We start from the raw sequence: 11,635 nt of genomic DNA on the forward strand, positions 1-11,635 counted from the left end.
AGTGGTACACACCTGAAATCCTAAGCAATAAGGGAAGCAGAGCTCTGACTGTGGTCTAGCTGGTGCCCTGGGAAGGACAGTGAGTGACAGGGAAAGGGCTGGGCGTGGCGTTGGAGCGCTGTGATGTGGGGTTCAGATGGGCCCCCACAAGAGCAGGCGGCCAGCTGCAGAGACGCCACCGAGGCAGCGGGCCGGGCGATCACTGTCTCTGTCTGGTCTCCCAGCTCTGGAGGGCCCTCCTCCGGAGGGGTGCGGGGTGTCACTCCTGCTTGGGGCGTCTCAGCGTGGGGCCTCTGCTCTCAGGCGGTCACAGGTTGGAACCACAGTGAAACTGCTAAGCGTCACTCCAGGGAGAGGCCTGGACCTGGACCTGCTAAAGCTGATAACCAGATGTCCCCGTGAAGCCTGAAGAGTACATAGCGACTCCCCTTGCCCTCCACCCTGAAGGGGTGAGACAGGCTCCATGAATGTCCTTGTCCTGCGAGGTTTCAGAGACTCCCGCTGACTGACTACCGTGTGTGTATGCAGAGCTGAGACTCTGACCCAGTCTTTTACAAAATGAAGGCGAAGCTTTGCTCCGCTTCTAGTATCTGCTGGCCTTCACAGCCTGCACCAAGCCAGGTTGGGGCAGACACTGCAATCAAGTCCCCCGCTGGCTCCAAAGACAACACGAACCATGCTTTTAATGAGTGATGGGTTAAGGGCTCAGTCTGTTTGTCCTTTGTTCCCGTTGTGGCCTCTACATTATGGTGCTATCAGTTCCTTCCTTTTAAAGCCTTCCTCCTGGTACGTGGATCCCCTATGCGTCTCTTTTAAACCAACCCCTCCATCATGGCCTCCAGGCCCTGTGACCTTCATGAACTCCGTAGGGGCCCTGGTTTCTGTCCCACTAAGTGTCTTCATAACTGCAAGATGCCCAGGCTTCGCACCTCCAGCTCCTCACCCTGCACCACGCCACCGGCTTCTCTCAGGCCAGTGGTGACCGCCATGCTGCCCAACTCCGCAGCCACGGCTGCCTCACTCTGCCGGGCTTCCTGGCAGCCTCTAGCTGCTTGCTGTCCTGGTGGGAAGCACCTGCTCCAGGTTTCCTACCTGCCCCCGGGCCACACAGTCCTGTGCCCCATTCCCCACGCATGGCCATTTTGTCCTGCTGCCCATTTATCTCCGACTACTAGCATGGTAGTGCATACTGCCCTTTTCTGATATAACAGCCAGCCCCAGCAAACTCATTCACTGTGTGTCCCACAACCACCTTCCTATCGCCTTCTGGAAACTGCCCGTCGGTGTACCCACAGTCGCTCGATCTCTCCATCCTGCCAGCCTCTTCTGTCCTGGCCCAGTTCTCCACCTAAAAGCGGCTGCAGTGGCAATTCCCGCCTCACCCATTTCCCTCGGTCTCCCGGCCTCTACTGTCCTGAAGCGGTCTGCAGTGCTCCTATTATACCAAGGTTGGGTGACATACAGGACAGAAATGTGCTTCTCAGAGCCCAGTAAGTCCAAGGGCAGGCACCGAAAGACTCGCTGGCCAGGTGACGCTTTGAGTGCTGCTTCCTGGTGAGTGTGCATGTGCGTGTGCGTATTCTATGTCCTCAGGGGGTGGGAGGAGGGGAAAGGGCCCAAGTACCTTTGTCAGTTCTTTTTTAAGCCTGCAGTCCTGTTCGTGAGGGTGGATCTTCCCAAGGCACGTCTTAACACCACTGCATTTTGGAAGGGACCCAAAAGCTCAGACACGCCACAATTGTGCGGGGGGCGGACCCTTTCTTCTGGAGGGTGACAGTCCCCGAGGGCCCAGACAGTGTGGGCCAGATGCACCACCTCGCCTTGCCAGGAAGACGCAGAGCCAATGCAGGTTCGTCTCGGTGCCTCAGGGCAGGAGGCGCAGTGCAAGTCCTCCATCACCAATCAGGATGGAGTCCGCAGGGGTCTTCACTTGAACGTCACCACTTCCTTCTCTGTTCCTGGTTACTAGTTTCAGGAGACACAGTCCATTCTCCCACCAATATCCTGTTCCTCAGGAAGCAGCTACCTGCCAGTCCTGGCACCCACTGACAACGCTTGGGGGGATACCAGGACTCAAGCGACGCCCCTGCCTCAGCCTCCTGAACAACTGTGGCTTCAGCTACGTGACACAGAGCCTGACTCGCCCTGAGTTGGTAGTACAAGCCGCCCCTTAGCTACGAGGGATGGAACGGACTGAGCTGCTTCCTCCCGACTGGAGAGCACGCGAACTCCCGGCTCTGCGCTCTCTGCGCAGCAGGCTGCTGCTCTCCCCTCGGAGGCCTGTGCATGTTCCGATGGCCTGCAGGGCTGGCCTGGGCACAGCTCAGCAGCCTCTGCTGCTGTCTGCCTGGGCCATGCAGTGAGAAGAGCTCCGAGTGGTCAGAGGGGTCCAGGCACGACCAGAGCAGCCCTGTGCTGCCGTCATCGTCCTGGCCACGTTCACGACTCTCTGGAGTCGAGTCCATCTTGTGCTGAGGGCAGGGCCCAGTGATGGTTGACTATGGACAGAGAGCTCCTAGAGGTGGTCACTCAGCCCGGGGGACACCCTGGAGAAGTGGGCCTTTATGCGCCTGCCATTCTTGCACCATGACGGATGACCGTGCCAATGGCAGCACGATCAGTGGTGACATCAGCTTTGCGCCTGGGAGACCTGGACCCTAAGGGCAACTCATGTGTCATTTAACGCCCAAGACTCTGGGTACCAGGGCACAGGGGAGTGGCTCCACACCATTGCTAGGCACGATGGGCATAGCTCTGCCGGCAGAGGACAGCTGGCAACTCGGGCCTGCACCCTGTCTACTCTGCCCTGGGCACCCTTGCCCTTTGACTTTTTTTTTTTTAAACATTTATTTATTTATTTATGTGTGTGTGTGTGTGTGTGTGTGTGTGTGTGTGTGGCCAGCTCAGCCCACCAGGGGGCAGGGCTGGCTGGCATGTGGTGCTGGGGGATTGAACCACGGTCCCTGTGCTTTCCCAAGCTTGTTCCAAGTAGGTGCTTTAGACCACTGAGCCATCAGCCCCTAGAGTTCACTTTGACACCCAGGCTGGTCTTTTTTTTTTTTTAATAAATTTTATTTATTTATGTATGTGTGTGTGTGTGTGTGGCCAGCTCAGCCCACCAGGGGGCAGGGCTGGCTGGCATGTGGTGCTGGGGGATTGAACCACGGTCCCTGTGCTTTCCCAAGCTTGTTCCAAGTAGGTGCTTTAGATCACTGAGCCATCTCGCCAGCTCCCTGCCCTTTGACTTTAATGTGTCTGTTCTGTGTCATAAATTGCAACTGTGTGTGGGAACAGTTTCCCTCACCTAGCTGAGTCCTGGCCCTCTCCCCAGGGACAGCAGGAGCCTTCTGGAGCCTTCTGACCCTTCTACCCTCTGTGCGGCCCTGGGCACGGCTCCTGGGAGTAGTGGCCCCTCTGCCCTGAATGCTGATCTGACACCAACCTGCCCTGGGCCTTAGTGACCATCTCGTTCCACATAGCAGGCTTCATACACTTTTATTTCGGCAGCGCTGGGGATGGAACACAGGGCCTTGTACCTGCTGGGCAAGGGCTCTGCCGCTCTGCCGCTAAAGCCCATCCTCACCCTCAGCTTTCTGAAACCCAACAGGAAACCTCTAGTTCCTAAAAAAGAAATGCACCACAGAATCTGGGTTTGGTGACATGTAAGAAAAGGGTCCAAGTTAACTCAACAGTCACACTTGCTATACAACTGTGCAGTCCAGCGCAAGCCTGGCCTCTCAGCAAGGGACTGAGCCAGCGGCTGCAGACGTGGGTGGGCGGTCGGGCGCCCTGAAACCTGCAGCTGATTCGAGGAGTCTTCTAGCAGATGTGTTCTGGATGCAAAGGAAGCCTGCTGAGGTGGCCTGAGGGAGAGAAGCAAGGGGTATCTGCTACTGGCTCCCTGTAGGAATGAGGCTGGGCCAGGAACTCTCAGGCTGGCCAGGACCGGGTGAGACACCATCCTCCAGGGACACACGCCTAGTGCCTGGCTCAGCTTACACAGGTCTGCATTTGTAAAATTTTCCCAAGAGCAAAGCTGGCCAGCTTGACCCTGGATCAGGTAAGAGAGAGGCTCTAATTCCAGACCCGCCTCCTTGCACAAAGTTCTGTGAGGTTTACAGGACACTTTTTTATTTATGTATTTAATTTTTTGCACTACCGAGGATTGAACTCAGGACCTTGCGCTTGCCAGGCAAATGCTTATTCTACTGAGCTATCTCCCTGGCCCTACATGATGATGCTTTTACTAAAAGTGTAGCAACAGTGGCCCATGGGACATGGGCTGGAGGCAGGGGATGCTGGGCTCTGAACCAACGGAGGCCTGTAGCACTGTTCACTTCTCTAAAACCAAACAATCAAAGCACACCAAACCACACCACACCACACCCAATGAGTCATGAAAAGTTAAATTTCAAACATTTTTTTCTGTCAAAGTTTGTGTAAAACCATATATGTTAAGCCAAATTTCGGATACTTTTTTAGGTTTATTATTAGTGGCATGGAGTAAATGAGAATAGAGGCTGATGTTGAGGTTTAGGAACAGGTTTCCAAATTGTTGAAATTTGGCATGAGTGCTTTTTTGGTTTGTCTTTTTGAGACAAAGCCTTATTATTTAGCTCAGGCTGGCCTTAAGCTCACTTTGTAGCCCAGGCTAATTTTCAAACTTGCAGCGATTCTCCTGCCTCAGCTTTCTGAGTGCTGGGATCACAGGTATGTGCCACAATGTCTAGCCTGGTATGAGGTTTGTTTTTTTTTTTTTTTTTGCGGAACCGGGGATTGAACTCAGGCCCTTGCGCTTGCCAGGGAAGCGCATATTCCACTGAGCCATCTCCCGGCCCCAGTATGAGGGTTTTTAAAAAAAAGTTAAAAATATAAAATTTATAGTTTTTTTTCAAATACTAGCTTTGGAGCACAAAGGAGTGCTTGCTGCCAGGCTGGGTGATGCACGGCTCTCCAGGCTCTAGGGGCCAGTCGCAGCACCCCCACTTCCACCCCCCACCCCCACAGCCACTCAGGACTCTCCTCTGAGGTGTGATGCCCTGAGCTCCTGGGCATCTCTGCACTCGGCCGCCTACTGGCCTCGCTGCACCTGTGCTGTCACCTGGGGTGGCGTGGGGCTTGCATCTGGGCCACGCTGCGCAGGTCAACCTTGGCCAGGTGCATCAGGCTCTAAGTGCCTCAGTCTCCTCACCTTGAGCGAGGAGCAGCAGCTTCCCGGGTGGGCGGGGAATGGAGCACGGGCCACACACAGCGCTGGGCAGAGGCAGGGGGTGGGAGCTGGGGTCTGCCCTTCCGCCCACCCAGAGCTCCCCACCAAGGGAGGTCACTGCCACCAAGTGTCACCCGTCACTGGCGTGGACACGGAGTACCTGGGCAACACGCCATTCTGTGGAGGTGGGGCAGCAGTGGCTCCCCAGTGGCCTGTATCCTGCGCCCCTTGGGAAGCCCGAGTGAGGAGCCCAGGCCACCCATGCCTGGTGCCCGCCTGTGCCTGTGGTGCAGCCAAGAGGAGTGGGGCATCTGTGGTGGCTTAGGGGTGTCCCTTGAGCCTAGTCCTGCTTCAGGGCTTCAGCAGGCCTGTCTTGAGGACTGAGCTCTCCGTTGAGGAGGAGGGAGGGGACACAGATCCTAAGTCCATATTCTCAGTAGTTCTGCTCTATCTCCATGGCTTAATTTCTCTCTATGAATTTCTGAAAAACATTCATAATTAGAACTTGCATTAATTCAATGTATATAAATTATATCCTGAATCACATTTGCTTCCTCAAAAAACGAGAGATGCCTATAAAAACTTGCTCCAACTTTTCCCATTAAAGGAGGAGAGGCCGGCACTGCACGAGGGCTACGCGGGATGCCTGCCTCCCGCCCTCCGGCCGAGGCCAGCAGAGCCGGCCAGCCCGGCGCCAGGGCTGAATTTAGTTTCATGATGAGCAGTAAAATTCACATGTTCTTTATTTAGTCCATATAATACACTTTTTAAAAAGATTTTTTAAAAAATTAGATAAAAGCAATTAAATGGCAAGTGTATGAAGTTTCTCTTCATAAACAATGTCAAAACAAAAAATTTTGAATTACAAAATGTTAAAAAATATGTTGGTACTTAACATTTTACTAAAGCATAAAGTTACAGATATTTTCTAAAGAAAAATAACTGCCACTTCCCTATTTTTGCTGTTTCTATGAACTTTTTTATTCTGTACATAGGACATTTTGTACAAAATATGAAGTCTACATTTTTATTACTTATTACCATAAAACAAAGATACAATGTATGTACAATATTAAAAGGAAGCCATACTAAAGCCACACTAAAAAGACACTGGGAACTGTGACATTTCTGGGGTACAGATGCGTTTGGAAAGAGTGAAGATGCCACGCAGGACTTTACGAAGAAAAACAGTCACCGGTTTATTTTCAATGCAGTACTTCTGAGATCAGTTTGGTACAGAGTAAACAGCGTCTCTCTATCATATGGAAGTTGAACAATCGGCACAGGGAGTCGAGTACTAAGGAGGAAACTTTAATAGGCCAAAATAGTAAGTAATACTCTTGTCAAAGAAAATTAGTTTCTTTCAAAACTGTTTTTCCTTTTCCCTTATTGGTGAATGTTTGTCTTCAATAAAGAGCAGAAATGAAACCTAGACCAAAAGGTGTTCTCACAGGCGGAGCGCTTACAGCTGCCCAGCCACGCCAGCCGCCTTCCCGGGGCAGGAGGGGTCTCCCCAGAAACCTTTCTCACGACACACCAGACGTCTGGGCCGGGCTCTTGGAGAGCCTACCTACCAGCTACGACAGAAGTTCAAACAATGGTATATCAAAGTACAGAAGACGCTGCTTTGCACAATAAAAAGCACCCTTTTTCCCTCAAAAGGAGAAGGCATCTAGACATTTTTTAAATCATAGATTTCATAATGGTAAAATGGATAGCTACTTGTCAAGTTTCTCAGGAAGTGCCCTTCTCACTGAGTGGACTGCCGGGCCACTTCTGCTGGGCAACGCTCTCTTAAAGCTTGCTCTCGCTCGACACAGGAATCCCCTCCCCCGGGGGGTTCTCCCAAGACACAAGGAAACAAGAGTGTTGCTGTCGCGAGTGGACGCGCAGGAGCCCAGCAGCAGGCGCTGCGGCCGCGCAAGGAGCAATGTCTGATTTTCACAATCTTTTCATGGATACCCAAGACCATGAATAAAAAACAGATCCGAAAAGAAGCCACGTTGTATCTCTTATGCATCAAGACATTTAACATTAAGTTATATATATATACCAGAGACAAAAGAAACTAGTCACTGTTTAGAGGAGCAGTACACATCTCAAGTAGCTTTCAAGCAGGATAAATAAGTCAAAATACTGGCCACCCTGAGAGAAATAAAGAGTAGACAAAGCACTAAGTGTGAAGGGTTTCTCCTCGTGCTACTCCACCTAAAACAAAAGCTTAATCCATGCAAGAAGTCTGTGAAATACATAGCAGCATTTGAAGACTGATGACGCTCAGACACTGCGCCCCCGAGGCCGCCCCTGCGTGCTCGAGCCCAGGAAGGCTGCCCACGCCAGCCCCGGCTTCCTCCCCGCCGCCCCAGGGGCCTACAGGGCCGTCTCTGCTGCTTCCCTCCCCAGGCGTCTGGGCTCTGCGCGGAGAGGAGAGGGTCTCGCCCTGCCCTTCTACAAAATGAGGAATTCTTAAGACTATACTTTAATTATTTTAGAAGCCTTGTTGAAGGGCAACAGTGTAAGTAGGTGAAAGTTGATTCTCTGAATAAAAATACGAACACGTAATTTTACAACTCCAATTCCAGCCAAGGTAGACAGGGAAAGCTTTGTGAAACCAACCCCTTCCGGGAGCTTTACTCTTGGAATCCTGGTGCGGTGCCGCAGACCTGGAAATATGGCTTTCGGTAGATGCGAGAAGCAGGACAGGGCGCACACACCACTAATCACGGTAAGGGCTCCTCGAGGGTGCAGCGGGTGCTGATTGTCACGTCACTTCCCCAGAAGGCTGTGACAACGTGAAAGCAAAGACCCATTTCTGTGAGATTAAACAAAAACCGCAGGCATAACAATCATGTGGAAACAATTTCAAATGTTGTAAAGTCTTAAAAAATAGGCAATCCGTTTGAAAACTGTTCCTCTGATTTGAAAAACGTTGCTCTCACCCTAGAGCCGCCTATGTTAGAGGCCACACCTTCCGTGTGGGTAGAGCAGGACGGGATGGCCAGACGGGGGCTTTCCAGAACTCTGGCCTTGTGAAACTGTCTTACGTGGGCTGTGCTGGGTGCTGATGACACAGTGAGAAGCCACCATTGTTTGAACTCCTATCTGAGCGGAGGCGACACACGTTATTGCCTACAGAACGGGCTGGAGGAAGCTTGGGCTCTGACGTATGATGGTATGGCACAAACAGTATGGACTTTCTACAGAACCAGGAGAGCGCCAGCAGGCCCGGCCGCCGCGCTCAGAGGCTGCGCCCATCCTGCGAGGCCAGCTCGTCGGCTCTGCAGTGAGCTTCCAAGGCTTTCTTGGTGTGGGGGTCCTGAGGCAGCTCGGACTTGCGGCGCGCAAGAGGACGGTCCTTCTTCGGATCTTTCTGTGCCTGGAATTACAAATGCAATGGCGTTGGCTACAGACCAAGCTCTCTGAGCACCGAGCTCACTGCTGAGCCGGAAGTCAGGGGGAGCAGGAGGCCGATGGGCACCCCCACATGCTAAGGCTTTGGGGGCCCCAGCCATAGATGAGTTTCTACCTGGGCCTCCCATGAAAAACAGCTTGTCTGCTAAAATACTCTCCTGACAAGTGTGAAGCACGGAGTACGGGACAGGCACTTGGCCTCCTCGAGTGTGCGTGCTCCCAGAACTCACCCGCGTCAGTAAACCCTGCAAGTACTCTCCTATCTCTTATGATGGTACCAAAGCTACTTTACGCCATGTCTGTTACAAAGGCATTTCTGAAAGGAGAAGTTTCCTTTGGAGGGAAATAAAAACAGTAAGAATGTGCTTAAACCAGATTTAAAAATACTTAAAACTGGTAAGAGATGTGAAACTTCTACTGAAATTTCAGAAGGATTATTTAAAATAAAAATCATTAAATGGGTCAAGTCAGTGGAGAAAACCACCTAGCATTGAGAAAAACTGCATTTAATTACTTACATAGAAATTCCAGATATTAAGGGAAGAAACAAAAGACTCCCCCATTCCATTCAATTTGTGAAGTTTAGCAAACTCCGGCTTACTTACAGTGGACCCTTGACTGCCAGCGCGGTGCGCCCTGAGCGAGGCCCTAACCCGGGGCCACCTCAAGGCCCAGGCTCCTCCCACAGCCTCCGAAACCCTCTCTCCTGTCCACAGGCAGATCTCATGTCCTTAGGAGACACTGGCCCAGGACTTCTGAATTGACCCCATGCAGGAAGGCTGCTGTAGTGCTCAACCCAGAACTCTTTAGGAGTCAGACCCATATCTGAGGCCGTCTGAAAACACAATGGCTGGCATTTGGGTCATGGCGCAGGACTAGGCCGTAACCTAAGTTGTTCGTATTCCAGACTGGATGTAACTTAGGGTCTGCTGTATTTTCATTAAGTAATTCCACTTCTGCAGGTGGACTGAGATAACTGCATCTGCAATGCAAAGGGAGCCTGCCATCCATTTTCACGAGCAAACAGGAGATTTGGCTTTATAGGGAGCTACTGCATTAACATCACTTCTGTTTTTTATTTATTTTTTGTCCTTTTGAGACAGGGTCTCACTATACAGGTGAGGCTGGCCTTGAGCTCACTTTGTAGCCCAGGCTGGTCTTGAATTCACAGTAACCCTCCTGCCTCAGCCTCCTGAGTGCTGGGATTACAGGCTCCCATGCAAAGGCAGGGTTTTGCTTTCTTCTCCTAGCAGCCACCTCCGAGATGGTGAGGGCCATGAGGTCCCGCGAACTGTCTGTCACCGGTCACTGTACTGCTAAGAGCACCACAGCTTCTAAAGCAGGTTGGTCTTCAACCCATTAGAAACGCAGAGATGAAATTCTACCCTGAATTTTACTCCCACTATATGTTGATCTGTCAAATGAAACAAAACAAACCCAGGATTTTTATGTCTATGAAATACATAATGACCACTGAATGAGGCCCTATAAAGAGAATAGGCATCTTCATGGTGAAAGGCAGTAATCAAACGCTTGGCGTGGGCCCTGGCAGAGACAAGGGAGAAAACCAACTTGGCCCAGACCGTGGGGAAGGCCAGAAAGCGGAGGCACACATCCCGGCACTTCTAGTCGGCATGGGGTGGAGAGTAATTCCAGACCACACGAGGACACAGGAGGACACAGGAGGGGGGAGATGAGGCTCCACACAGACGGTCGGCCCGAGGGGAAGCGGGCAGGGCATGCACCGAGGCTCGAGTGGCCCCTGGAGGACAGGCGCGGGGTGGCCTGGGCCCACGGCCAGCCAGGGCAATGGCAGGGGCCCCAGGGCCAGGCCACGGCAACCAGGAGTGCCATCTCCTCATGACTCACACAGAACTGCTTACTTGGGGCAGCACAGACCCCCATTTCTGGAGGGGCCACATTTCCTTCCCTTTGTCCCAACCATCACACACCGAACGACATGGAGAAAGGGAAAATACTTCATGTGCACAGTGCTACTGTCAATCCCTCGCATCCACACAAGCCTTACGTACGCTCTGCGCGTGTGGGAGTGAGTACCTGCGCTGCCCACCTTCGCTCCTACACCTTCCTCACTTGCGTGGTCGACATTGCTTTCCTCCCGACCAACTGTTAAAAATGAGAATTGTAAACATTTTAAATGTCTCTGATGTCAGTATCATTCATATCAAACTTACACTGTTTTCTTTGGATGTTTCTCAGGAAATCTGAGCAGTGGCTCTGATTTATGGTAAACCCACTGAATTCTCCAAGGAAACTGACCCGAGCAGCTTCCCTGGCTTCTGGCCACCCGCCCCCTTCTCCTGTGGTTCCATCACTCCCCTCATATCCTGTCTTTACCCACATTCAAACCCATTTAAAAAATGTGCAATTGTTTTAGGAGAATAAAGCTGAAAATAAATTTGAAAATATTCAAATTACTAAATATAAAAATCTAACAGTTTGATTTTTAGGTGTAACATGTCAGCTTAGCTACCAAACTGTGGACATACATTTTCCCTGCAGCTTGGAATCATTCTTTTGTTGTAACAGCATTGTTTCTGAGATGTTCAGAAAGAGGGTTCCAATTTCAAATCAGAGAGTATACCAATCGAATATTACACTTAAGAATTCACACTTTATAGCATCTTCAGCTATATATGCTGAAATATACTGAATTTAATTCATCAATGAATTCAACTAACCCATGGAAATTTCTGAGCACTGACACTGGATCATGTCAATTCTCCAATTCTTTTCTCAGTCATTTTTGCTACTCTAGGTCTGGATTTCTGTAAGAACTTGAGAATCAGCTGCCACTTCCTTCCTCCCTTCCTCTTTCTTTTTTTCTTGTTTTGAAGATAGAAGACAGGGTCTTACTATGTAGTTCAGGCTGGCCTTAAACTCATAGCGATCCTTCTATCTCAGCCTCCTGAGTGCTGGGATGACAGGCCTGGCCAGTTTGCAATGAGAGACAGACAGAGAGAGAGAGAGAGAGAGAGAGAGAGAGAGAGAGAG

The 11,635-nt window shown here is 51.1% G+C and overlaps 1 protein-coding gene and 1 pseudogene across 6 annotated transcripts in view; both read right to left on the bottom strand.

The window, feature by feature from the left end:
• The window catches only part of LOC101590566, a 22,579-nt pseudogene extending 21,590 nt beyond the window's left edge, over positions 1 to 989 (bottom strand).
• Positions 990 to 7,641: 6,652 nt separating this feature from the next.
• Ppp2r5c (protein phosphatase 2 regulatory subunit B'gamma) overlaps positions 7,642 to 11,635 on the bottom strand; it is a 148,628-nt gene continuing 144,634 nt past the window's right edge. For 2 of the 6 annotated variants that reach the window (XM_023705685.1, XM_004645406.2), the window contains one exon: positions 7,642 to 8,585. In XM_023705685.1, coding sequence (XP_023561453.1) covers positions 8,448 to 8,585 — 138 coding nt within the window. In that variant the 3' untranslated portion in view covers positions 7,642 to 8,447. Of the gene's footprint in view, positions 8,586 to 10,678; positions 10,748 to 11,635 lie in introns of all 6 variants that reach the window. The other 4 variants (XM_023705683.1, XM_023705684.1, XM_004645407.2 and 1 more) reach the window with 4 other exon arrangements.

This window comes from Octodon degus, unplaced genomic scaffold (assembly GCF_000260255.1).
Source record: "Octodon degus isolate 3935 unplaced genomic scaffold, OctDeg1.0 scaffold00226, whole genome shotgun sequence".
NCBI classification, from domain to species: Eukaryota; Metazoa; Chordata; class Mammalia; order Rodentia; family Octodontidae; genus Octodon; species Octodon degus.